We start from the raw sequence: 23,971 nt of genomic DNA, 5'->3' as shown, positions 1-23,971 counted from the left end.
ATCGTACTTCTTGTAATGATGGTAAAGTCAAATATCGTCGTCAGGGTAAATACTAAACATAAAATCGAAACAAGAAAAATGCCTTAAAATTAATATATAAATTTGAGTTGGACTGAATAGGGCTAAAGTTGGCTGAGTTGGACTAACGTTCGACTGAATAGAAATTGGGCTGTCGTCCACACATTTATTTTTTGTTTAGGTTTATAATTTAAAGAAAGTTCTTCGATCGTGAGTTTACAGAGCTGAGTATTTTGCATAGGCCGCCAACAGGGGCGTAGTTAAGAAGGCAAGGGGGGTGGCTGTCCCCAGGTGCAGTCTCTGAGGGGGTACCAATATGAGGTTTTAGTGAATTACTTATGGTTTGTCTGCTTTCACCACCAAAATAAAAATAAGTATTTGTTCTTTTCTGGAATCCAAAAATGGTTTTTAACAGAAAAAAACAGACAAAATTGCTGCTCGCGAGAATTCCGAAAGGAATTGGGATTATATTATAACATGGAAAGAAAATGGAAAGAAGAATGATCAAAACAGAAGATTAAATAGATCCCAAGCTTTAAACCCCTTTTTCTAGAGAGAATGATAAATGGTCACAAATTGAGTAATAGGGTGCAATGCTGTGTAAAGTATTTAGTCAGATAGAATTTGGCACGTAAGGGTGATTCGTTTATGCTTTTCCCAGTCGGCACTTCGATGGTAGAGGCATAGGCCTACTGTTTTAGTACCAGTTAAGTCAGAATCATAAACTCGGTGGCTTGCTAGAGTTGAATCTGTTAAGACCATTCCCGATAATATAGAAAAAGCTATTTAATTATCAGAAAACGTTCAGCGTGATTAGGATGAAGATTCTGAAACCAATTTGGATGTAATTAAGTTGTTATGTCGGATATTGACAACTCAATTTTTAGTACTTCTTCCTTTTTAGAAACCGTTCGTGCTAAAGTTGACCGGATCTGGCGAGGCAAAAAGGTGGTAAGGGGGAGGAAACTGGCATTGTTCCCAGTCCTGAAAATCCTTGCTACGCCTCTGGCTGTCAAGGATCTGCGTGAGAATTTATTGCTGGTATTTTACTCGAAAAACAACTGTATTATGCGAAAAATACTGGAAATGATGGACCAAATCGCGAGTGTTAAGATTTGAATTGGAAAGGGGGGCTAGTGTACCTCCTGGATACCTGCCTTTCGCCAGTCTTAAATCAAAGCACGATCTCTGTATACAGAATACCAATGAATTAAGTTTTCTGAAATTCATCAAAACAGATGGTTTAAATTTCATAAAGAGCATAAGATTTTTTTTTATACTCTAAAGATCATGACGTTATGTTATTATGCGTAGTAATCACAGCCTATATTGGGTAGCTACTGTTATTTGTCGTTTTGTTTTCTATGACCACCTCTCAGACTGATTGCAATTCGTTCAATAGTTTTTATTGATGAAAATTGGCGGTATTGCGATTGTAAATTCTTGTTAACCCTGTTTCCAAAGAAATTATAAGCAAAATTTAAAGTACAACTTGGAAAAGTTTGAATAGACACAACTTTCAAAATGATTTGTATACTTTACTCAGATTTGAATGATGTTTTTTTAGCCATTGATTTACTTGAAAAGATGTTGGAACTCGATGCTGAGAAGAGATTGACAGCAGAACAAGAATTGGCTCATCCTTACCTTGCTCAGTACGCTGACCCAACTGATGAACCAACTTCCCCTCCATACGATCAAAGTTTTGAAGACATGGAACTCTCTGTTGAAGATTGGAAAGGTATTTGCCACTTTCTTGCTCCATTTGCTTCTTTTTTTTCTTTAACAGTGTTGCTATTAAAAATCTCCTCGAATTGCTTTACATCAAATCTATGCTTCAAGAAGTTCCCAGGTCATCAAAGAGATGATACCCACTGTTGCCCCTTCGTTCGATAGTTTGTTCGAGCATTCCAAGATTACTTATCTGAGAAGTACTATTGCTTATCCCTAGCGATCCACGGAACGGAAATGACGTCACAAGTTAGGGTGGTTACTACTTGAAAAGGTCTTTATTTTTTGTCGGATAAGTAACACCGGAAGCCCCGGAAAATTCAGGATAAGTGAAGAATAAATGATGCCATAAAATAAACATAATATACAATAATTTCCAAAAATGGAAAAAATAGATAAATTGTATGCAGAATAAACATAAAATGGGAATAAACATAAAATGAATCTTAATTGGATAGGGAATATAAAAGTGGAATCTTCAAATAGAAGCTACTACTACTACTACTAACAACTCACCGCAGCACCAAGCCGCCTGAGGCTAACACAGCTGCGCACGCTCTTCCTCCACCCCAATCTATTCAAAGCCTCCTTTTTTACACCCGCCCACAAAGTTCCCATCTCCTTTAAATCTTTCTTTATGACGTCCTCCCAACCAGACGAGGATGACCTGCTTTCCGTTTAGCCCTAGACGGTTGGCCGAAAAGAACAATCTTTAGCAATCTGTCATCCTTCATCAGCACAACGTGCCCTGGCCACCTCAATCTTTCTTTCATTATAGCCCTAGAGAGCGGTATTGATCCACATTTTTCGTATAGCCTATTGTTTGAATTACGGCCAATCAGACGGGTACCCAGTCAATCCTTAATCAATTTCTCTGGAAAACATCTAGCAAATCTTCATCCGCTTTTCGGAGCGTCCATGCTTAAAAGCCATATTTGACCACTATCATCACTGTAGCTTCTAATATTCTAATCTTGGTTTGCAAACTTATCTTCCTATTTTTACAAACTTTTTTTAACTGTGAAAAAACACCCTGAGCCTTGGCTATTCTACTTTTAACATCTTCTCTGCTCCCACCATCTTTACTAATAATACTACCAAGGTAAGTTAAGCTGCCCACGTGATCCAATCTTTTCATTACCCAACGTCACCTTTTCATCTTCACTTATTCCTAGCCTTAGTGACTTCGTCTTCTGAACATTAATTTTCAAACCTATTCTAGCGCCCTGAACACGCAAAACCTATAAAACTTCATTCATTTTGCTCACTCCTTCATCTAGGATGCTTAAATCATCAGCATAATCTAAGTCCAGGAGACTTTTTCCTCCCCATTTGATTCCGGGGCTCCCAATACCTCTCCTGTGCCCCTTAAGACAAAGTCCATCAAAATAATCCATATAAAAGGGGATAGAACAGAGCCCTGCTTAACTCCTGATTTAATAGAAAACCAGCTGCTAACCTCATTTCCTATCTTAACCGCAGCAGTGTTATTCTCGTACATAGCACTAATCACTTTAATGTATTTGTCTGGTATACAATACAAGGATAAAACCGTTACTAAAGCTCTTCTATCAACAGAATCTAACGCTTGCTCATAATATATAAAACTGAGGACTAAAGGTGCTTGAAAACTCAGGCACTTCTCGATTACTAACCTAAGAGTGAAGATTTGGTCGACACATCCTCTACCTTTTCTAAAACCGCACTGTTCTTCTCTTAAAACTTTGTCTACGGCATCTCTCAGTCTAAAAAGTATCATATTAAGTAATTTACTATCTACAGAGACGAGACTAATGCCTCGATAATTATGACACTCACTTTTATCACCTTTTTTATAAAGTGGCTTAATTAAGGTTTTCCTAAGATCGTTTGGCACTTCCCCATTTTCCAAAATCATATTCATAATCTTCAGTAACTTATTTCTAACCTCAGAGCCACCATACTTAAAAAACTCATTTACCACCCTATCAGCACATGGAGCCTTATTACTTTTTTGTCCATTTAGTACTGTTGCTAATTCCTCCTCTAAAACAAATCTTCCTTCACATCCAAGGTATCACAAACTTTTTCATTTTTCTCTATATCTTTTCTTGTAACTCTATCTCGGTTAAGCAAATTCTCAAAATGTTCGACCCATCTCTCTTTAGTTTTTTCCTTATCGCTAATTGCGCCCCCATTCCTATCTTTAACGGGGCCAAGTCCGGATTGACTACTCCCTCTCAATTTGTTAGCATGCCAGTACAATATTTTACTATTATGCCGTCTAGCTGCATCTTCAAGATCCTCGGCAATTTTATCCATGGCCTCCACTTCACTCGTCCTTAGTTCATATTTTAATGCTTTCTCCACTTTCTTTACGTTGCTTTTGTTTTCATATGATCTATCACTCAGATAATTCTTTTACAAGATTTTTCTCCTTTCTATTAAACGTAAAGCTTTTTCACTAATATTCTTAACCGCAGTTCTAGCTTGCTTCCAAGACACTTTCAGCAGTTTCACAAATTATTTTTCTAAAATAATTCCAACCATCTTCCACATTATCAAATTTTAAACCCTCAAGTTTAGTATTCAACTGTTCCTGGAAAGTTTCTCTCAAATTCTCATTCTGGAGTCTACCAACATTACAACTTCCCGGGAGGTAGTTACCCTTCCGATATTTCAGCTTTAAATTAACCCTTGGCGCTACTAGATGGTAATCTTTACTTTTAACATCAATGACAGCACCCGTATATTTTCTAGTATCTTTTATTGACCCTGCCATTGAGAGAGAGAAAGAGAGAGAGAGATTTATTCTAAACAAACAAACAATTTAACATAAGTTTAACGGCCACCCCAAGAAGTAAAAACTTGTCCAAGGGGGTGTCAAAAATACACTAACATAACAAAACAATAAAAAAAAACGAAAAAAATAATAAACTATCTATATCACATTCCCCAAACAGCACCACAAACCTTAAACCTTAACATTTTCATTAAATTTGCAATCATATTCATAATCATCACCCCCAGCAGCCATAAAAATTTGCCAATATCATTATTAAAAAAAAAACCTAAAATTTATACTTACTAAAAAGTATCCCTTTTATTACTATCTTAAACGAAGAAATATCACCTATATTTTTTAAATTTTGATCAAGATGGTTCCAACTTCTGATCCCCCTGTGAAGCAAAGAAAACATCGATCGGGCCGAAACAACCAGTGAAATATTAATCTCTACAAATGACCTAGCACCATAATCATGGACAGAAGATCTCAGGTTAGCCAAGCTATCAAAACACGGGAGGTTTATACCCCTCTGAATCCTAAAAATGAATAGAAGTGTATACAACTCCCGTAATCCGGAAGCTGGCAGTATCTTTACACGCTCATACACGTTTCATACCGAATCCCGGGGTTGTAGGCCATCTAACAGCCGAACAGCGTAGTTTTGTAGAACTCGTATTGGCCGAGCAATAGAAGGAAATGTTCCAAGCCAAACGCTACTACAATACAATATATATGGATGGATAAGGGAATAATAAAGAAGGCGCATAACAAAAGGACACGGGTTTACGGGACACGGTTTTACAAACATAATGTACATGGCACTTGAATGATAAAACATCATCAATATAAACCCCCAGGTACTTATAAGAACACACCCGCTTTAAAGCTCCATACTCTGTTGCAATATCCTGAAACCATGGATAAAAATCTGGTGAACGGAAAAAAATAACAAAATTAAGTCTTACCCAGATTAATCTTTAATCCATTTACCCTCAACCAGGAATATAACCTTTCAATAGCATCTTTCATCGATGTCTGAAGTAATTCTTCTGTCTTCGCGGTACTAACAGCAACTGCGTCATCAGAAAATAATGACACCGTCTCATTCCTGGGATTTTTGGCCATATCACTAACATTAAAACAAAAACTTGGGATACAATTAGGCATATCATTAATATACAATAAAAAAAGAATCGGACCAAGAACTGACCTCTGCGGGACACCACTAGTCACTGGGCGGGCGCCTGATTGTATACAAGTCATCTCTACAAACTGGTTCCGGTTACTAAGGAAACTCCGTATAAAGTCAAGAGCTTTACCTCGGATCCCATAGACCTCGCATTTTTCCAGGAGTAGGCCATGGTCAACTGTATCAAAAGCCTTCTGTAGGTCTAGAAACACTGCACCAACCTTAAATCCTTCATCTAAAGCTATGTTAATTATGCTAGTCAAAAATATCAATGCATCCTCTGTCTTCCTATCTTTTCTGAAACCGAACTGATTATTATTCAACAATTTAAACTTCTCTAAAAAATAGGTCAACCGATTACTAAAACATTTTTCAATAAGACGAGAAATAACTGGCAAGACTGATATTGGGCGATAATTACCGAAATCATTTCTATCACCACCTTTATAAAGCGGTGTCACTCTTGAATTTTTAAACAATCTGGAAACCTTCCTTGACGGAAGCAATCATTAATCAGTGATGTCAAAACACCAGATATACAAGGGAAAATGCATTTTAGAATTTTTAGGCTGACTAGGTCACTACCGGACGAACTATTTTTCATACTATAGATAATATCCCTTAACTCATCTAATGTAATCATCTTTAGATGTAGCGATACATTTGCAGGAGATGATAGAGTAGATCCAAAGGGTGGGTCATCTGGAGACGAGGAAATCATCTCGGCTATTTGTAGGCCTACTGAACAAAAATGATTTAAAAATTCATTACATATCCCAGTACCATCTGCAATTATAACCTCATTAACAGTCACTTCAGTTGGTAGAATATTAGACCGCTGACCTTTAACATCCTTGAACTTCATACTAAAATATTTTTGTTTAGCCTCACGGAGGAGATTATTCAAACAATTATGAAAAGCACGGTACCGCTCTTTATTTTCATCCGTCGGTCTTAAAGCTTGTGACTTAAACAGTCTATCTCTTACATTTATTTTTCGAAGAAGGTCATGCGTTATCCACGGTTTCCTCCCATTATATTTTCGACCTTTAGAATTCTTCACTGCTCCCACTTCCTTAACCATTTCTAAAAGCTTACTACAAAAGCAAACTACTCATTTCCAAACAGAGATACCCAATCAATATGAACTATATTATGTTTTAGTTTCAATAGGGGACTACGATCAAAAACTACAACTCTTTTACTCCGTTCAAGAGTTTCTCACTTAGGGAGAGATACCTCAAAATCAGCAAAAACACCAAAGTGGTCAGATTCCACATTTAAAAGAACTCTTGGCGATCTAAAAGGTGAATTGGAAAAAATATTATCCAAAAGTTTTGCAGACGTCCTAGAAACTCTAGTTGGGATGTTAATCGTTGGGAACAGCCCATAAGACATACACAAATTTCATAACTGAGAAGTCATAAAAGACTCCATATCCAGCATGTTAATATTAAAGTCACCTAGAACAAAACAAGGGTTATTACCAATTTGTACTTTTGCCAGCTGTTCATGAAGTTTCTCAAAAAATTCTTGAATAGAACCAGAAAGAGGCCTATATACAATTACTAAATATGTATCAACATTATTCAATTTAGCTTCACACACCATTTCCTTATATTCACTTAGATCATCTCGGACTCTAACATGGAGATCTTCACGAACATAAGCCGCAAGACCCCAGTGTTGACGTAACTCCCGGTTCCGAATAAACAAAGTATATCCAGGTATATCTAAAAGAGCAGAATTGTGGTCCTTCAACCAGGTCTCCGTCAAAGCAAACACATGAAAAAGATTAAGTTTACCTAGATTCGCTAAAAAATCAAATGTCGTATTTAGGCCCTGACAATTCAAATGAAAAATCCCAAAATCTTCCGATCTACCATGCCGATATTCAACATCATAAAAATCATAACTAAAAACAAATTTAGAATCCTCAGGGGGGTTAAAAGCTGGAACCACAAAGTTCAATTTTTTATTAATACATTCATTAAAATAATTATAAAAATTAACTTTCTTATTTTCCAAATCAATTATACTACGAGCCCCCAGGGGTAGAACAAGATCTCTAACCACTATCTATTAAAGATCCAAACGGCCTGTGGTGACGAATAGGGCATGTACCAATCACAATTAAAGATACTCTCTCAATACTCACAACAAAAAATGAAACAAAAATAATCAAAAGAAAAAATGAAAAGATAAAACACCAAAAGAAATATGGTATAAATTCTAAATAAAGGCAATCGAAGAAAACAATCATTATTAATCATCAAAGAGCACAATATAATCACACAGAGGGTATTCAATCTAAACTCTAACAGCCAATTAAATTACTTAACCTTACATCACAAACTATAAAAACAAATATAATTTTCCTTGATTAACTACAAACAAGCAAAACATTCACTTCTGCTTTCCGAATCGACCTCTTTGACTACGCCCTCCATAGTCAAGGCTAATAACCGGTCTAGCAAGTTCAGTAATTACATCATTCTGGAAATACTTAGCGATCGATCCATCAGGGCGTTTAAATTGAACACAAGGTTGGAAAGATTTAGAAACCCATGCATCAAAACCTGCATCTCGTAACTGGGCTCGCTTATTAAATAAAATTTTTCAAGCCCGACATAACTCAGGGGTTGCATCATCACTGAGAAACAATTCCTTGAATGGGCCAATATACTTATTCTTTAGTTTTTTTGCACTGCGTAATAGACCAATTTTTGTTTCCTTGTCACTTAGTTCAACTTTGAAAAATTTGGCATCCTTCTTACACTGAATAACTTTGAATGTTGGTACTGTAGGCTGTTCTAAACCCACTTTAACAATATCCTGGAACAAAGCAACAGCAACATTTTCACTTTCGCAACCTGCATTCCATGCGATTATGTTTTTACCCCTCTGTTCAATTTCCAGTTTAACAAGCCTATCCGACATTTCCAGATCTGCATTTCCCTGGGCTTTAGCCTCATCAACAAGAACTGATAATTGTGATTTCCAGGATGAGTTCTCATTTGTAGAACTTCAATTCTACTATCATGAACAGCAACTTGAGAACACTGGTCAGACTGGGTCACCTCTATTTTGGAACACTAGCGTCTAGCGTTTTTAACATATCGTTCACCATGTCTAGTTTTCTACCATTTTCTTGGACAGCTTCAAGTACTTTATTAAAATTCTGTGATAAAGTTTCCAAGGTAATTTGGGTGATAGAACTTCCGGTACTAGTAGATGTAGAATTCAACGGGTTTTCTGAGTCCTCAGCGGGACGATTACGTTTGCGATTACGACCCATACCAATTAAAGTAAAGAGACTTCGCCCACTTCAAATAGATCAATTATTTGTTTACCCACTCTGATCTTAACGTACTGTTGGCTTTGGCCGTTAATTAATGGCACGGCTAAAAATATAACCAGGACAGGCACGCCTCAATAATGGCTAAATATCAAACTTGGGTGATAGAAACGGCAACAGGGGAATATGGCGTTCGAAAATCCGTGAAGTAATCCAACTCCGCCACTGAACACTGATAACAAGCACCCTCGTGTGAACTATGCTGTTACTCGGGCAAGAGCATAATGATAATTCAAAACATTAAACGAGACTTACTTGGAAGGGGGGACTTTGACTACCCCCCGAAAATCCAAAAAACGTGCTGTTCATAATCCTTTATATTCCAAGTGTTATAATCCAAACGTTGTGCAATTATAATCCTTTTTCACTCAAATGTAATTACTATAGCTATTTACTGCATATATTGATCTTCACAGTACCACAGCAAATTAGATTGCAAAACTTACTAATCTGATGGTGCTCGTAAAACGTTCCAATTTCGTTATGAAATAAGTGTTCTTTTACTTCACTGAGATTAGATTGCGAAACTTACTAATTTGATTATGTTCGAAAAAATATCTGTTTTTAGATAGGTGTGATCGCTTTGAACTCTGAATCAGTACTCGGTTTGCTAAAACATAATCAATAAAGTTTGCTGTCTTATCATCACGTGAATAGCATGTTAACTTATGAGCCATTTCATGACCAAACACCGTATTGGTTATAACTGGAATGTTATACCTATAAAATTGCCAAAGTCTGTATCCATTACTGTTTTCTTTACCTACACCAAATTTACCTAGGTTAGGATACCATCTATTCCTATTTCTACCTACCTGGATGTTAAACTATCCCAGTAATAACATCATATTTCTACCTGAGAACCTGTCTATTTGCTCCTGTAACTGTAAGTAAAATTCATCTGAGTCACTAGTTTTTCCGTCAGACGGTTCTACAGGGGTGTATACTACTATTACTGATATCTTGAACTTTTTAGTCATAAAATGAGCAATTTGTATTCTATTGTTAATACCTTCCCAGCCTAAACAAAATTTAGCAGCTTCCTTATTCATCATGAGCCCTACTCCCTATCTATGTACCCCATCTTCCTGTCTGAGTAAACAAGTTCTATATCACCCAATTTCATGCTTCCTACACCTGGGATATGAGTTTCTGAAACTCCTAATAAATCCAAATTGAATCGTCTGAATTCATCAGTCAAAATGTCGATACGATAGTCATTTTTTAACGTCGTAACATTCCAAGTTCCAATTTTCATGTTCTTTAAACCATTGAAATTATTTTCGCCTGAGGAAAAGCAATGATCCCTGATACCAGCGCAGGACAGGGATCACATATCTTCTCAATTCTACACCGAAGTGCTTAAGCCAGCTTGGAACCAGATATCAAGAAGTCCCTGGGACCTCCATGAATGGAGGCTTTGTGCAATCCTGGGCCCATCTTGGTCACAACATGATTTTCAGCAGTTGGCGATCCTTTTCTATCAACAAGAGTCGAAATCCTGCACAGACAATCTCAAGCCTATTACCTCCGACTCATTTCATGCCTACAAATATTATGCTACTACGGGAAGGCAGCCTATAAGAGATAAATTAGCTAGGAAAAGGTTTTTCAGCCCGAAGACGCCCGTCAAAACATACCAAGCCCAGAAGAACTGTCGTTTACTAGGCTATAATTTCTTCGAGGGCCGTCGCTTCTCAAGTGGGAATAGAGTTGACCGCAAGGTCCCCAGTCTTGCAGGTACCCGGAAGGGCCAAGGCAGCTCTTTGCAGAGGCCGTTGTTCATGTATCTGGATCTTACGCTCTGCCGCAGTTTTCCTCCTATAGAGGATCCTCCCGCGACGGTGTTCTGCATCACCATGCAATTTAATTCATTACTGGGAGAAGGTTTGTAGCTCATGGGACTTGTGGACAAACCAGTGGATTCTTTTCAATGTACATTTGAGGTGCCTTCTTCCTCCTCCGCCTGAGTTGATGACCCCGGGTGAGGGTGCTCCAATTTCTATTATGGACCCCCATGCTCATATCAAATATGAGCAAAGGTTCAAAATAGTATTTCAAGCCTACAAGCAAGTTTAAAACTGCAATACAGATCTTTAAAAAACATAAATCAACCATAGTTATGCTTCAATGAAGAAATTTTCAAGTTTTAACTGTATTCTTGTTTTTTTTTTTTTTCTGCTCTTGAGATCCATTAATAATTGTCTTCTACAGCTTTTCGAAACACGCTTTCTGTTGCAGATTCATCAGAGGGTATTATTTCAAACGCCTAGAGTCTTTTCCTTTGCTGCTGAGATAAGTAAAGTAAGTATGACGGCACTAGACCCTTAAGATCCAAACCGGCGGTGCTGATCTCCATTTCGTGGCCGTCAGGAAGTGCGATGGGGGGCTGGGGGCCAGCCATCCCGTGCTCTCGCACACCCTTCCTGCTTACCTTCCCCAGATTTCTCTAAGTATCCATTTAGAGCCGGGGTGACACTTGCTAAGCTTACAGGGTCACACCACTGACCCGCGTCCCAACCTAAGAAACTGACCACGCCAGGGATCGAACCCGTGCCCCTTGGACAAAGAAATCTCAACCCAACGTTTCATACGGTGATACACTGTAGCACCGTATTTCATATTCCTGATACACCGTAATCATACGGTGTATCAGGAAGGATTTTGTTCGTCCTAAAACTTAATAGTGGGTGCCAAACACTATTTCCCAATTTTTCTTTCTTTAGCTGTTTTCGTGTGTTGTTTAGTTCTTGACCGCTATAAATAGCACTTTCCAGCTATGCATTTTCACATTGATCTAATGCATGTTTTAGATTGGCTAAATAGGTCTGTCACATTGGTTCACATGATATCCTTAAGAATGTAAACTGAATTCTTATTGGTTGATTTAGATGACGAATCACGGACTATTTTACAATGTTGTAGATATTTTACAATACACCGTAAAATCTTTTTTTTACGTTATGATGTTAATATTTAACTTGAGTTAAGACTTCACTCTACGTTATAAATTGTTGCGGATCATACTTCGTCTACACTGTAGGTAGTCCCTAGTAGGCTCGAGCTTTACTTTAGATCTTATGTTACTTAAGTTTGCGTAAAGTTTTGGAAAGTTCAATATAGCAGCAACAAAATGGAACTAATTAATGTATAATTAACAAATTTTGAAGACAAATAAATACACTTTACCTAGAAATTCTTTCTCGCTTGATCAGAGCTTTAGTGTCCATCTCTATTCCAGATTTTTTATTTTTGAATAGTTTGCTTAAACCCTGTGGTAGCACAATGAAATGATCGTCTGCTAAGAAATACTAGGCCCAGGAATAGATCTCCGCTACCTTAGCGCTGGGTGGCAAGCTTGCTACTTTATCCTATAAAAAGAAGACCCAGAAACTGAGTCTCCAGTAATGAGACTCAGTTCAGATCCTTCAGAGCTCTGAAGGATCTATATTGTTTTAGTTTTTTTTTTTTTTTTTTTTGCTTATCAAGGCTGTTATGCTTTTTGACGATGGTTTTGGTGGTTTTATAGAGTTTCAAACTAGCCTAGTGTGAAAGGACTGGCTTAAGTGAATAGGTTAGGTTGCATTAATAGGTTAGCGACAACAATCTGGATGATCAGTCTTAGGGTGTGATGAAAATTAGCATATGAATAATGCAGAAATCTGTTCCGGAAGGAGTTTGAAATTTTTACACAGATGGAGGGGGGGGGGAAGAAAGAAAAGTAAACTATGTACAAATAATACCATTAAAGCTGTGCTTGGGTCAGATTCCTATGGGGAGAATCTTCCTTGGGGAGGGGAGTGAATAATCCAGGCGAAATGTTACACTGGGGGGATTTGACAGAATTACTATACGAAATTCTTTTCAATTGTCGTACATCCTCTTTGCCAAATTTTTTATGTGGAGATGCTCCGATGGAACTATCCAGGGTTTTCCCTCAGTGTTTTGATTACCGAGAAATAATTTCCACGGAAGGGGGCATTTCTAGAGTGATCGAGAAAACGATTAGAGATTAAAGTCTTATTCAAATGAAATAATGCTAAGCAGAATTTTTCAGGCTGAATCGTCCGCAAGCAATCTTACAGGGAGAATATTAGAATAAAGGAAAACCGTCAAAATCAAGGACCTGATGATCTAAAATAATAAATAAAAGAACAAATCAAAAGCTGAGAGAATCGCTTTAAATAAAAGAGCTGATGGTGTGTCAACCAAGATTAAATTGAAATTTTTTTGGTCCAACTGTAGGAAAGGTTCTAATTTTAAGAATGACGACCGGAAACTTATTTATAGTGCCAGGGTTATTTAACTCTTTTTCAACGATTGGGAAAGGTGTTGGAAAACAATCTTGATGCATTAAAGGGTCGAAGAAGGTGAAAACTTGAATAGAGCAAATTTGTTGAGACTTCTTACCTGTTTGTGAATCGTGTTAATGTGTTTTTTTTTTGTTTTGTTTTTTTTTCTTCTCAGGAATGATAGTATCGACCCAGTAGCCCTAGAAGGTCTCAAGAGGGCTCATTCGAACTTAAACTATAATTTCTAGTGCCATTTTTAAGTGACTAAAAAGATTGGCGGGCAACCAGGCCCCCTTCAATGCTCAATTTTTCCTAAAGTCACCGGATCAAAATTTTGAAATAGTCATTTTGTTCAGCATACTTGAAAAATTTATTAACTATGTCTCTGAAGACGACTTAATTCCCCCACAGTCCCCGGGAAAACGCTGCAAGTTATGAAATTTGATCATCTTTTACATATAGTATTGGTTACTAGGAAGTTTACAGACGTTTTCAGAGGTATTTTTTCTGGTGGGGATTGGGGGAAAGAAAGGGGGTTGCATGGGAAGATCTGCACGGAGGAATTTTTCATGGGGGAATAGAATTTTCCATGAAGGGGTTGCCAGTTTTCCAAGCATTATTTATAGAACGATCATAAACTTTATAAAAAACAAGTTCTCTCAACTGAATGATAGGAACAACATTAAATTTAAAACGAACAGAAATTATTACGTATATGAGGAGGTTTGCCCTCTCGTCATTACCTCGCTCTTTACGCTAAAGTATTTTTAGTACTTTATAACAAGCTATTTATTCTAATTAAACTGTCTTTGTGATTTAGAGGTCATTCTTAAAGAATAGGAACAAAATTCTAACTTATGCGTAAAGAGCAAGGTATTGAAGAGAGGGCGAATCCCCTCATACACGTAATAATTTCTGTTCATTTTAAGTTTTAATGTTGCTCCTTCTTTCAGTTGGGAAAACTTATTTTTTATTATTTAATTAAATGATTTTTAATTATTAAATTTTTTATTAAATAATTTTTATTAATGAAACAACCTTTTAGGTATCTCCCTCCCAAATTTTTAAACTTGAACTAGAAGTCTTTTATTTGTTTAGAACACAAAAACTAAAAATAAAACTAATAAATCATTTAATAAAGAAATAGCTATGGGGAGCTATGGGTTAGCGACAACCGGAGTGGCAGAAGCAGGCCCAAGGAGGGTTTTTAAACTATTTGCGCTGTTTATTGTCCGTCTCATCATTTTACTTCTCGTTACCTCTATCGTACTTCTTGTAATGAAGGTATAGTCAAATATCGTCGTCAGAGTATCGTCGTCACTAAACATAAAATCGAAACAAGAAAAATGCCTGAAAATTAATAAATAAATTTGAGTTGGACTGAATAGGGCTAAAGTTGGCTGAGTTGGACTAACGTTCGACTGAATAGAAATTGGGCTGTCGTCCACACATTTATTTTTTGCTTAGGTTTATGATTTAAAGAAAGTTCATCGATTGTGAGTTTACAGAGCTGAGTATTTTGCATAGGCCGCCAACAGGGGTGTAGTTAAGAAGGCAAGGGGGGTGGCTGTCCCCAGGTGCAGTCTTTGAGGGGTTACCATACTGAGGTTTTAGTGAATTACTTATGGTTTGTCTGCTTTCAGCACCAAAATAAAAAAATCGTATTTGTTCTTTTCTGGAATCCGAAAATAGTTTTTAACAGTTGGAGAAAAAAACAGATAAAATTGCTGTTCGTGAGAATTCCGAAGAGGATTGGGATTATATTATAACATGGAAAGAAAATGGAAAGACGAATGATCAAATCAGAAGGTTAAATTGATTAAATTGATTGCATTAGGGTGCAATGATGTGTAAAGTATTTAGTCAGCTAGAATTTGCCACCTAAGGGTGATTCGTTTATACTTTTCCCAGTCGACACTTCGATGGTAGAGGCATAGGCCTACTTTTGTAGTACCAGTTAAGTCAGAATCATAAACTCGGTGGAATGCTAGAGTTGAATCTGGTAAGACCATTCCCGATAATATAGAAAAAGGTATTTAATCATCAGAAGTTACACCGGAAGCCCCGGAAAATGCAGGATAAGTGAAGGATAAATGATGTCATAAAATAAACATAATATACAATAATTTTCAAAAGGGGAAAAAATAGATAAATTGTATGCAGAATAAACATAAAATGAGAATAAACATAAAATTAATCTTAATTGGATAGGGAATATAAAAGTGGAATCTTTAAATATGAGCAAAGGTTCAAAATAGTATTTCAAGCCTACAAGCAAGTTTAAAACTGCAATACAGAACTTTAAAACACATAAATCAACCATAGTTATTCTTTAATGAAGAAATTTTCAAGAAATTTTCAATTTTTTTATTTTTTTACACTTTGCTTTTGAAATCCATTAATATTTGTCTTCTACAGCGTTTCGAAACACGCTTTTGTTGTAGATTCTTCGGAGGGTATTATTTCAAACGCCTAGAGTTGTTTCCTTTGCTGCTCAGATGACGTCCAGCATTTTTATTCGTACGGTATATCAGGAAGGACATTGCTGTTGAATACTTGAAATTTACGATTGTTTGAGAAATTTTAAGAATATAATTTTTATCCACATAATACGTTAGGACCCATTTCGCATAATATCATTATTAAACCTTACTAAATATTTTCGTCTTTTATTCTTATTCTAACTGGTAATATTATTTTTAAATGACCTGCTTAATGGAGCAAGCCCAATTCCTTTTTTTTTTTTTTGATTGTTTGGCTAAATGTACTTTTTTTCAAATCTACATTTACTTCTTTCTAATTTAAAAAATGAATTGCTACTAAAAAAAAAGAAAAATCTCAAATGGATCATAAATCTACTCAAAAGTATTTTATACGGTATATTGCTTTACTAGCAGACTCATTACTAATAGCTGAAGTTTTATTGAGATTAACCTCTAAGATTAGGAAGGATTTATGCTGTTATGTCGTTTGTCCATTGAAAATAGTAGTTGCTCTTTAAGTATTTTGTTCGTCCTAAAACCTAATAGTGTGTGCTAAACAATATTTCCCAATTTTTCCTCTTTAGTTGTTTTCTTGTGAAAACAACGCTGTTGTTTAGTTCTTGGATGCTGTAAGTAGCACTTGCCCTCTATATATTTTCACATTGGTTCACATGAAGTCCTTAAGAATGTAAACTGAATTTTGATTAGTTGATTTAGATGACGAATCACGAACCATTTTACAATCTTGTAGATCTTTTACACTACACCGTAGAACCTTTCTTTTACGTTATGATGTTAATATTTAACTTGAGTTAAGACTTCACTCTACGTTATAGATTGTTGCGGATCAAACTTCGTCTACACCGTAGGCAGTCCCTAGTAGGCTCGAGCTTTACTTTGGATCTTATGTTACTTAAGTTTTGGAAAGTTCAATGTAGCAGCAACAAAATGGAACTAATTAATGTATAATTAACAAATTTTGAAGATAAATAAGTACAATTTTCCTAGAAATTCTTTCTCGCTTGATCAGAGCTTTAGTGTCCATCTCTATTCCAGATTTTTAATTTTTGAATTGTTTGCTTATGATAACCCTATGGTAGCACAATGAATTGATTCTCTGCTCGGAAATACGAGGTCTAGGAATAAATCTCCGCTGCCTTAACGCTGGGTGACAAGCTCGCTACTTTATCCTATAAAAAAAGGCGCATACGTCCTATGCGCCAGCAATGGCTCTGAAGGATCTATATCGTTTCCGTTTTTTTTCTTTTTGCTTATCACGGGTGTTTTGCTTTTTGACGATGGTTATGGTGGTTTTATTGAGTTTAAAACTAGCCTAGTGTGAAAGGACTGGCTTAACTGTAAAAGGTTATACTCACCGCAACACAACTTAACCACTTAGTTTAGAAAATTGCAAATGCAGTGTGAAAGCTGCTTTATGCTAAGTAGTTTACGTTACGGAATGAAAGTATGAAACAGCTTTAAAGTTTCTTCTTCTCTTTTCAGATTCAGTGTATAAAGAAGTGATAAATTTTGTGCCTCCTACTGTCACCGAAGCAGAACAAGAATAGTGGCGTTGTAAATTGCTCAGATTTGTAACGTTTTCCTCTTGGTTTTCTCCCTCTCTCCCTTTTACTCAGATTGTATTATAGGTCTAAGACAATCAAACATTTTCGCCACATTTGGATTAAACCCCGGTAATGGGCGAATATGGAGAAATGCTCCTTATTACAAATAACCAATTCAAGCGGAGGGTTTAGTATTATAATAAATCAGACTCAGTTTTGACCTGTAGGGACAATGCAGCACAGCTTATAACCAAAATTTGTCAATGCATCGATGTTTGAGTCTTTTTTGTGCAATGGCCGAAATATTTCAGTAGTCACTGAAAGATTTTGGAAATAAGTATCCACTGTAAAATTATAATGCTTATCAAAGAAAATCAGTCAAACAATCGTTTATTTGTCCTAACTGTTGGAAAAAGGTTTACGTTATTCGCTGATTTTGGTAACTCCAAACTTTCTCTTTTCTGGAAAAAATCTACTACTGAAGTTTCCATTTCGTTCATAGCCACCAATAATTATTATCTTGAGCTATTTTTTTGTTCCACCAGACTCTTCACCCATTCACAATGACAGTGACGCCTGACCTGATATATATTTTATACTAAAATCTAGTTTAACAATACCATTCTGTGGTGATGAAAAAAGATCTGCCTCGTGTCTTTTTCTCTGTATACACCTTTTATGTTAATATTATTATTTTGTTTTTATTTAACCATATCTTAGCGGTCCAGGATTAACACACATTCAAAAACAAGTTTTGTGTAATTTCAGTCGTGAGTTATAAGGTAATTGCATATGCTGTGTCGCAAGGAATCAAAATAGAATTGCTTACAAAAATGCACGATGTAGGGTAAATAGTCCTTTTTCTCAAAAATTTCTTTAATGTTCTAAGGAGAAATGTGAATGAAACTTTGGAGAATTTCAGCATTTTAAATTTGATCTGATTTTCTGAGAGTTTTAGTGAATTGCCTCTATTACTATATTTGAAATATTAAAGACTGTTTGTTCAAAAAATAATTGTTTACTTTGTCTAACTGAATACTATTTTTTTCAGTGAATGTATAATGATTTTGGCCAGCCAATCTGCTGAACCTTCTGTAGTTACCTCACTAAAAATGTTAATGATATTGTTTCGACGAGTACAATATTTATTATATATTGCGGCATGTATATATCTTTTTCTCTTTTATTAACCATTCATTTTTACTGCATTTAGGAGAAAATCCACAGAATTTAAAGTTTTGCATGAAAATCCTGGAAAAAATTATATGTGGACAGTTTGGGCTTTAAATATTTACCACCAAAAATACAAATCACATTTAACATCTTCCTTCTTTTCAGCAAAATTTTATTTTTACGAATTTCTATTGGTGTACAAATTGCATGTATACGCTTGCATGTATATCTGCATTGTAGTACATTATGAAACAATTGTAGTGACTAGTACACGCTTAAGAGACACTAGTGAACCTACAAAAAACATTCTAATGCAAATTTTCAAAGAATTATTGTGTCAAAATTTCAACTATGTGTCAGGATAGAACTTTAACTAATTATATTTTTGCCTAAAAAAGTGATCCACAATGAATTCAGAAAGCCTATAAATGACCTAGCATAAGCATTCCCAACAAATGAAGAAGGCAAGGCATTCCACAATTCAATTTACCGATGCCCGATTTTGTGGGTTTTAGCATAAACGAATAGTTTACATCAACATCGTCAGGATTCTTTATGATCCTATAATCGTAATCTAGATCTCCACGTTAGATCTCCACTGAAAGAAGCTGTTTCCATGCAAAACTCTTGCGTGGCCATAAAGACACCCTTTTTAAGATTGAAAAAGATGAATATTTTTTATAAAAATTTACTATAAGGTTTTAACTCTTGCACTGGTTAACTCTTGCATTAAAAAATACTTTTTTTATTGTGATAGTTGCATTGAGGTCAGACTTTTAGGAAAGGGGATGTTACCTGAGGGTAGGGGTATTTTGATTAAAATGGAGTAAACTTGTATCCGTAGAGGCAAATGTTACTACATATTTTTCTCAAAATTCTCTTGTGGGAGATGGGAAGGGAGTTGAAATGCCTTATTTAACCTTTTTTTAGCCTTATTTAACTCGAGAAGAACTTCTGGAAATAGAATCATCATCTTTTCAATCAATAAGAAGAGGCAGCAGAGTCATCTATCTCTTAAGATCCAATGGGTGGATTGTTCTTTTATTGTCTTTGTGCGAGGACTTACAATTCTCATAATTTTGACTAGTTAGAACTAGAATTCCCGAAACAGGCATAAAATTTTAATATAAATTTTTATAAACAAGCCTGGAAGAACAATAGTTGGGTATTTTTGAAGGTTTTGGTCTTTTATCATACATAATCACGTAACTGGTGTATAATTTCAAAATAATTATTAAATAAAGTAATTAAACCTTTTTTTATTAAACATCTAATCATACAATTCACATGTTTATTTATTAGTTTAAAAATTGTAACGAAGATCTAGTAATAATGGATATATTTTTTAAGGCTGAAAATTATTGTTTGCTGTGAAATTTTGCACTGTCTTGAAAAACTCTACCTGTGATGACTATATTTTCGTTTCGATTGTCACTGCAAATGCAGTGTGGTATAAGGAATTATTTGGATTATTTGAATGATCATGATTGTTTTAGTAAGTTCTTTATCTGTGATATTGAATGGTATTTCAGTCAATGTATTATTTTGTCCAAACTGGCAATTGTAACCGATTTATTCAGTTTTTAGCGGGTGTTGGATTGATTAGGCTATTCAGAATTTTGTTAAGCGCTTGTGTTAATTGTGTTGAAAGTGACGTCAAATTATACGCTATTTGTAGTGCATTTGAGCTTGCCTTATTTGCTTAATACTGACTTCTCCGGATTTAATTTGTAAACAATAACTGGCGACTTGTTAACTGAAGCGTTGCAGACGAGTTGGCAAATATCAATATTAATCACATTACTCCATAGTTAACATAGCGTCTTTACAAATCCCTTAAGGTGTGCCCAATTTCACACTTACAGTCCCATCCTAATCTTTACATAATTTCACAATTCTTTTCTTTTTTCAAATAGATCGAATTTTGTTGACATATTACGTCTCTTTTGCTCGTTCGTCTTGAGTTTTCTCGGGCTTAGCAGGTGTAGCTCATCCGACAACTTATCCAGACCGTTTCTAGTAATAATCCTCCTAACTTCTGGCTTCATTTATGTCACGTAAAACTCCTGAATTAGTAATTGGGCTTGTCAGATGTTGCTAGATTGCCCCTATGTTGCCAGCATGATAATCCTGGTATGTTCTAACGCACTATTTGTGCATTTTGAGATCATATAAGTTGGCATTTAAACTGCATACTGCAGAGTGGTCAAAATTCAAATATGAAAGGAGAAGGAAGAAAATCGTTTGTATACAGTTCAAAATCTCAAATATTTTAAACTTACCCGAAACATAACTAGTCGTAACCCAATTTACACCCTGGTATTTTTTTTTTCATTTGTGAATCTGGATTATGCCCAACAAGTTTTTTTCTGTCACTCCTCACATAAATTTTAGATTTAAGGATATAGCTATTAACTTCTGAGTGAAGATCAAGTAAGCAATCGGATAAACGATGCTTCTTAACTATTAAGATCCCTGTGTCGGCCCTGCAGTGTGTTGCCACAGACCGGTTCTATCTTTGGGCCCCGTATTATCAAGGTCAAATCCACTGCTCCACTACAGGACTGAGAAAAGATTACTTTTATCCCTCTGTTTTTGAATTATTTGCGTGTTTTGTTTCCCTTAATCCCTTTTCTCTTTTAGTTTTATCTTCTCTGTTTCCTATTATGTTATCTCTTCTCTCGTATCTATATAATAACGTTTCTACTTCTATAGAAAAGTGAATGGTAGTTGATTGATTTTTTTTTCTTTAATTACTACCCATAATAAAAGCTTTTATCTCCTTTTTTAATGTGTTTTTCCGCTATAAATTTATTTTTAAAATTTCTACGTTTGTCATCAAATGCAGACACGAATGTATTACTTTAGAAACATGATTTTCATATTGTCTAAGATCACGTCATATGTGAGAATATTTTGCATGGAATAATGAACTGAGCGCGAGCGTAGGGTAACGGGACTTCGTAAAGTTACACCAGTATGGCACTATTAAATGATAAGATTTTGTATTTTCATCAGTTGAACATTTCTATGAGTCCTTCTGGTGGAGCAGTGGTAATCTTAGCTTGGTAACACGGAACCCAGAATTCAACCTTGGCTGCAGCAGAACGCTGTGGGGGCCGACACAAGGACCTGAGTAGTCAATTAGTATCGCTAATCCAATACAGGCTTTTTTTCTTCCGGTGGCGTGTTATTGGCTTCCAATAGGCAATTACTGGTTACATCTGTTGACGGAAATAGTTAATAGAAATAACATTGTCGACGTATATGTTAGATGTTAGTGCGCATTAAGAAAATTGGATAAAGCAAAATGAATAATGAGAAATTTTCTGAAGTAGATAAATAATAGTGGGTTACGTGTTGCAGTTTTATTTGTGTTCATCTTTGGAGTTTCTTGTTTACTAATTTCATCCTCGCATTATTTGTTATCTATGGTTGTATTTCTGATTGTCTCCGGAAATGTTATGGACATTTAAGATTTTATCTGAGCTATATAATTTTGACGTTATTTTGTATTTTGAACCCTTTAGTTGAATGTTTTAATATGTCAAAAGATTATGAATAAAATTAATTTAAAGCTAAACTAGTCTTTTATCACCTTTAAACGGTAACGTATATGTTTTGTTGGTTTTCTTGGCTGTTGTTGTGTGGTGCTCCTTAATATGGCATTTGACCCATCAAGTCCTATTGGTGCATGCTAAAATTATTAATCATGGTTGCAACGAGGCGCAGATCTAGAGCAAAATCTTGGGGGGGGGGCAATGTGAGAAGCGCGCCAATAATAATTGACCAAATTTACAAATATATTTACAAAAAAAAAAATTAAAAACAGAAATAAAAAAAAGAATGAGGGCACCAGAAAAATCTTGGCCCCCCCCCTAGATCTGCCAGTGGCTGCAACGATAGCTATAACCTTGTAAAGAACGAACCACGGTCCATGGCAAAAAAAAGAATTAAAAAGTACTTTTTGAAGGAGACTTTTAAGTGAAGAAAAATCGCCATTAGAGGCTGATTGAGGAATGGTAACTATGTTTTCGATTAATCTTGATGGTAAAAGTTTATTGCGATAGCAAATTTGGGGCGACACAAGGACCTGAGTAGTCAATTAGCATCGCTAATCCAATACAGGCTTTTTTTCTTCCGGTGGCGTGTTATTGGCGTCCAATAGGCAATTACTGGTTACATCTGTTGACGGAAATAGTTAATAGAAATAACATTGTCGACGTATATGTTAGATGTTAGTGCGGCTTAAGAAAATTGGATAAAGCAAAATGAATAATGAGAAATTTTCTGAAGTAGATAAATAATAGTGGGTTACGTGTTGCAGTTTTATTTGTGTTCATCTTTGGAGTTTCTTGTTTATTAATTTCATCCTCGCATTATTTGTTATCTATGGTTGTATTTCTGATTGTCTCCGGAAATGTTATGGACATTTAAGATTTTATCTGAGCTATATAATTTTGACTCTATTTTGTATTTTGAACCCTTTAGTTGATTGTTTTAATGTGTCAAAAGATTATGAATAAAATTAATTTACAGCTAAACTAGTCTTTTATCACCTTTAAACGGTAATGTATATGCTTTGTTGGTTTTCTTGGCTATTGTTGTGTGGTGCTCCTTTACGTGGCATTTGACCCATCAAATCCTATTGGTGCAAGCTAAAATTAATAATCATGGTTGCAACCAGGCGCGGGTCTAGAGCAAAATCTTACGAAAGGGGCAAAGTAACAAGGACGTCAATAAGCAAAACCTCGGGGGGGGGGGCAATGTGAGAAGCGCACCAGTAGAAGGGTCTTATTGAGTCGTGTCCCTCACCCCTGCTGCCACCTATAACTTTTTTTAACACCATATATGGGCATAGAACCACGTGGTTTATGGTTTACTCACTGAGAATGAAAATAAAGGAATTTTATCACTTGAAAAAACAGGAATTTTGTCTGTTTTATGGTTCTTGTCAGTGAAAATGAAAAAACAGGAACTTTCTCAATTTCATGGATGTCAATAGCAATTTATGTATGTTTCATGGTTTTTGTCAGTGAGAATGGAAAAACAGTATTTTTTTCACTTTGCTGTCAGTCATTAATCAAATTGTTTCCGGGCAAAGTTTAGTAATGTCTGACAGGTACTGCTGCAGGAATAGATCCAAGTCATTAATGTCTTTGCCTCGGAAACAACTCTTTTGGTCGAACTCCAAAGGATATTAATAACCAAACGCAATGGAAACAATTCTCCATGAAACATCTTAGTAATGAATTGTTTTAGCGCGGGAATCAGGTTTCTTATTAATTTGAAATGCATTAGCGCAGAGATGCCAAAAACAAAAGGAACACGCTGAATTACGTTTAGGGATAATTTTGGCGAAACTGTTTTTGACAGGTTATGGAATTATTTCGGC

The 23,971-nt window shown here is 35.7% G+C and overlaps 2 protein-coding genes across 2 annotated transcripts in view; one reads left to right on the top strand and one right to left on the bottom strand.

The window, feature by feature from the left end:
• The window catches only part of LOC148946747 (uncharacterized), a 535,196-nt gene that overhangs the window by 313,339 nt on the left and 197,886 nt on the right, over positions 1-23,971 (bottom strand). The gene's annotated exons all lie outside the window — the stretch shown is intronic.
• On the top strand, positions 1,589-22,231 carry LOC148946750 (mitogen-activated protein kinase p38a-like). The gene is made up of 2 exons (XM_089096581.1): positions 1,589-1,759; positions 17,342-22,231. Exons 1-2 carry the CDS (start codon positions 1,606-1,608, stop codon positions 17,404-17,406), a joined length of 219 nt encoding a protein of 72 aa, XP_088952707.1. The 5' UTR covers positions 1,589-1,605; the 3' UTR covers positions 17,407-22,231.

This window comes from Artemia sp. Qi Xiang Cuo, chromosome 11 (genome assembly GCF_049724085.1).
Source record: "Artemia sp. Qi Xiang Cuo chromosome 11, ASM4972408v1, whole genome shotgun sequence".
Taxonomy (NCBI): domain Eukaryota; kingdom Metazoa; phylum Arthropoda; class Branchiopoda; order Anostraca; family Artemiidae; genus Artemia; species Artemia sp. Qi Xiang Cuo.
This window is presented reverse-complemented; position numbering and strand designations above follow the sequence as displayed.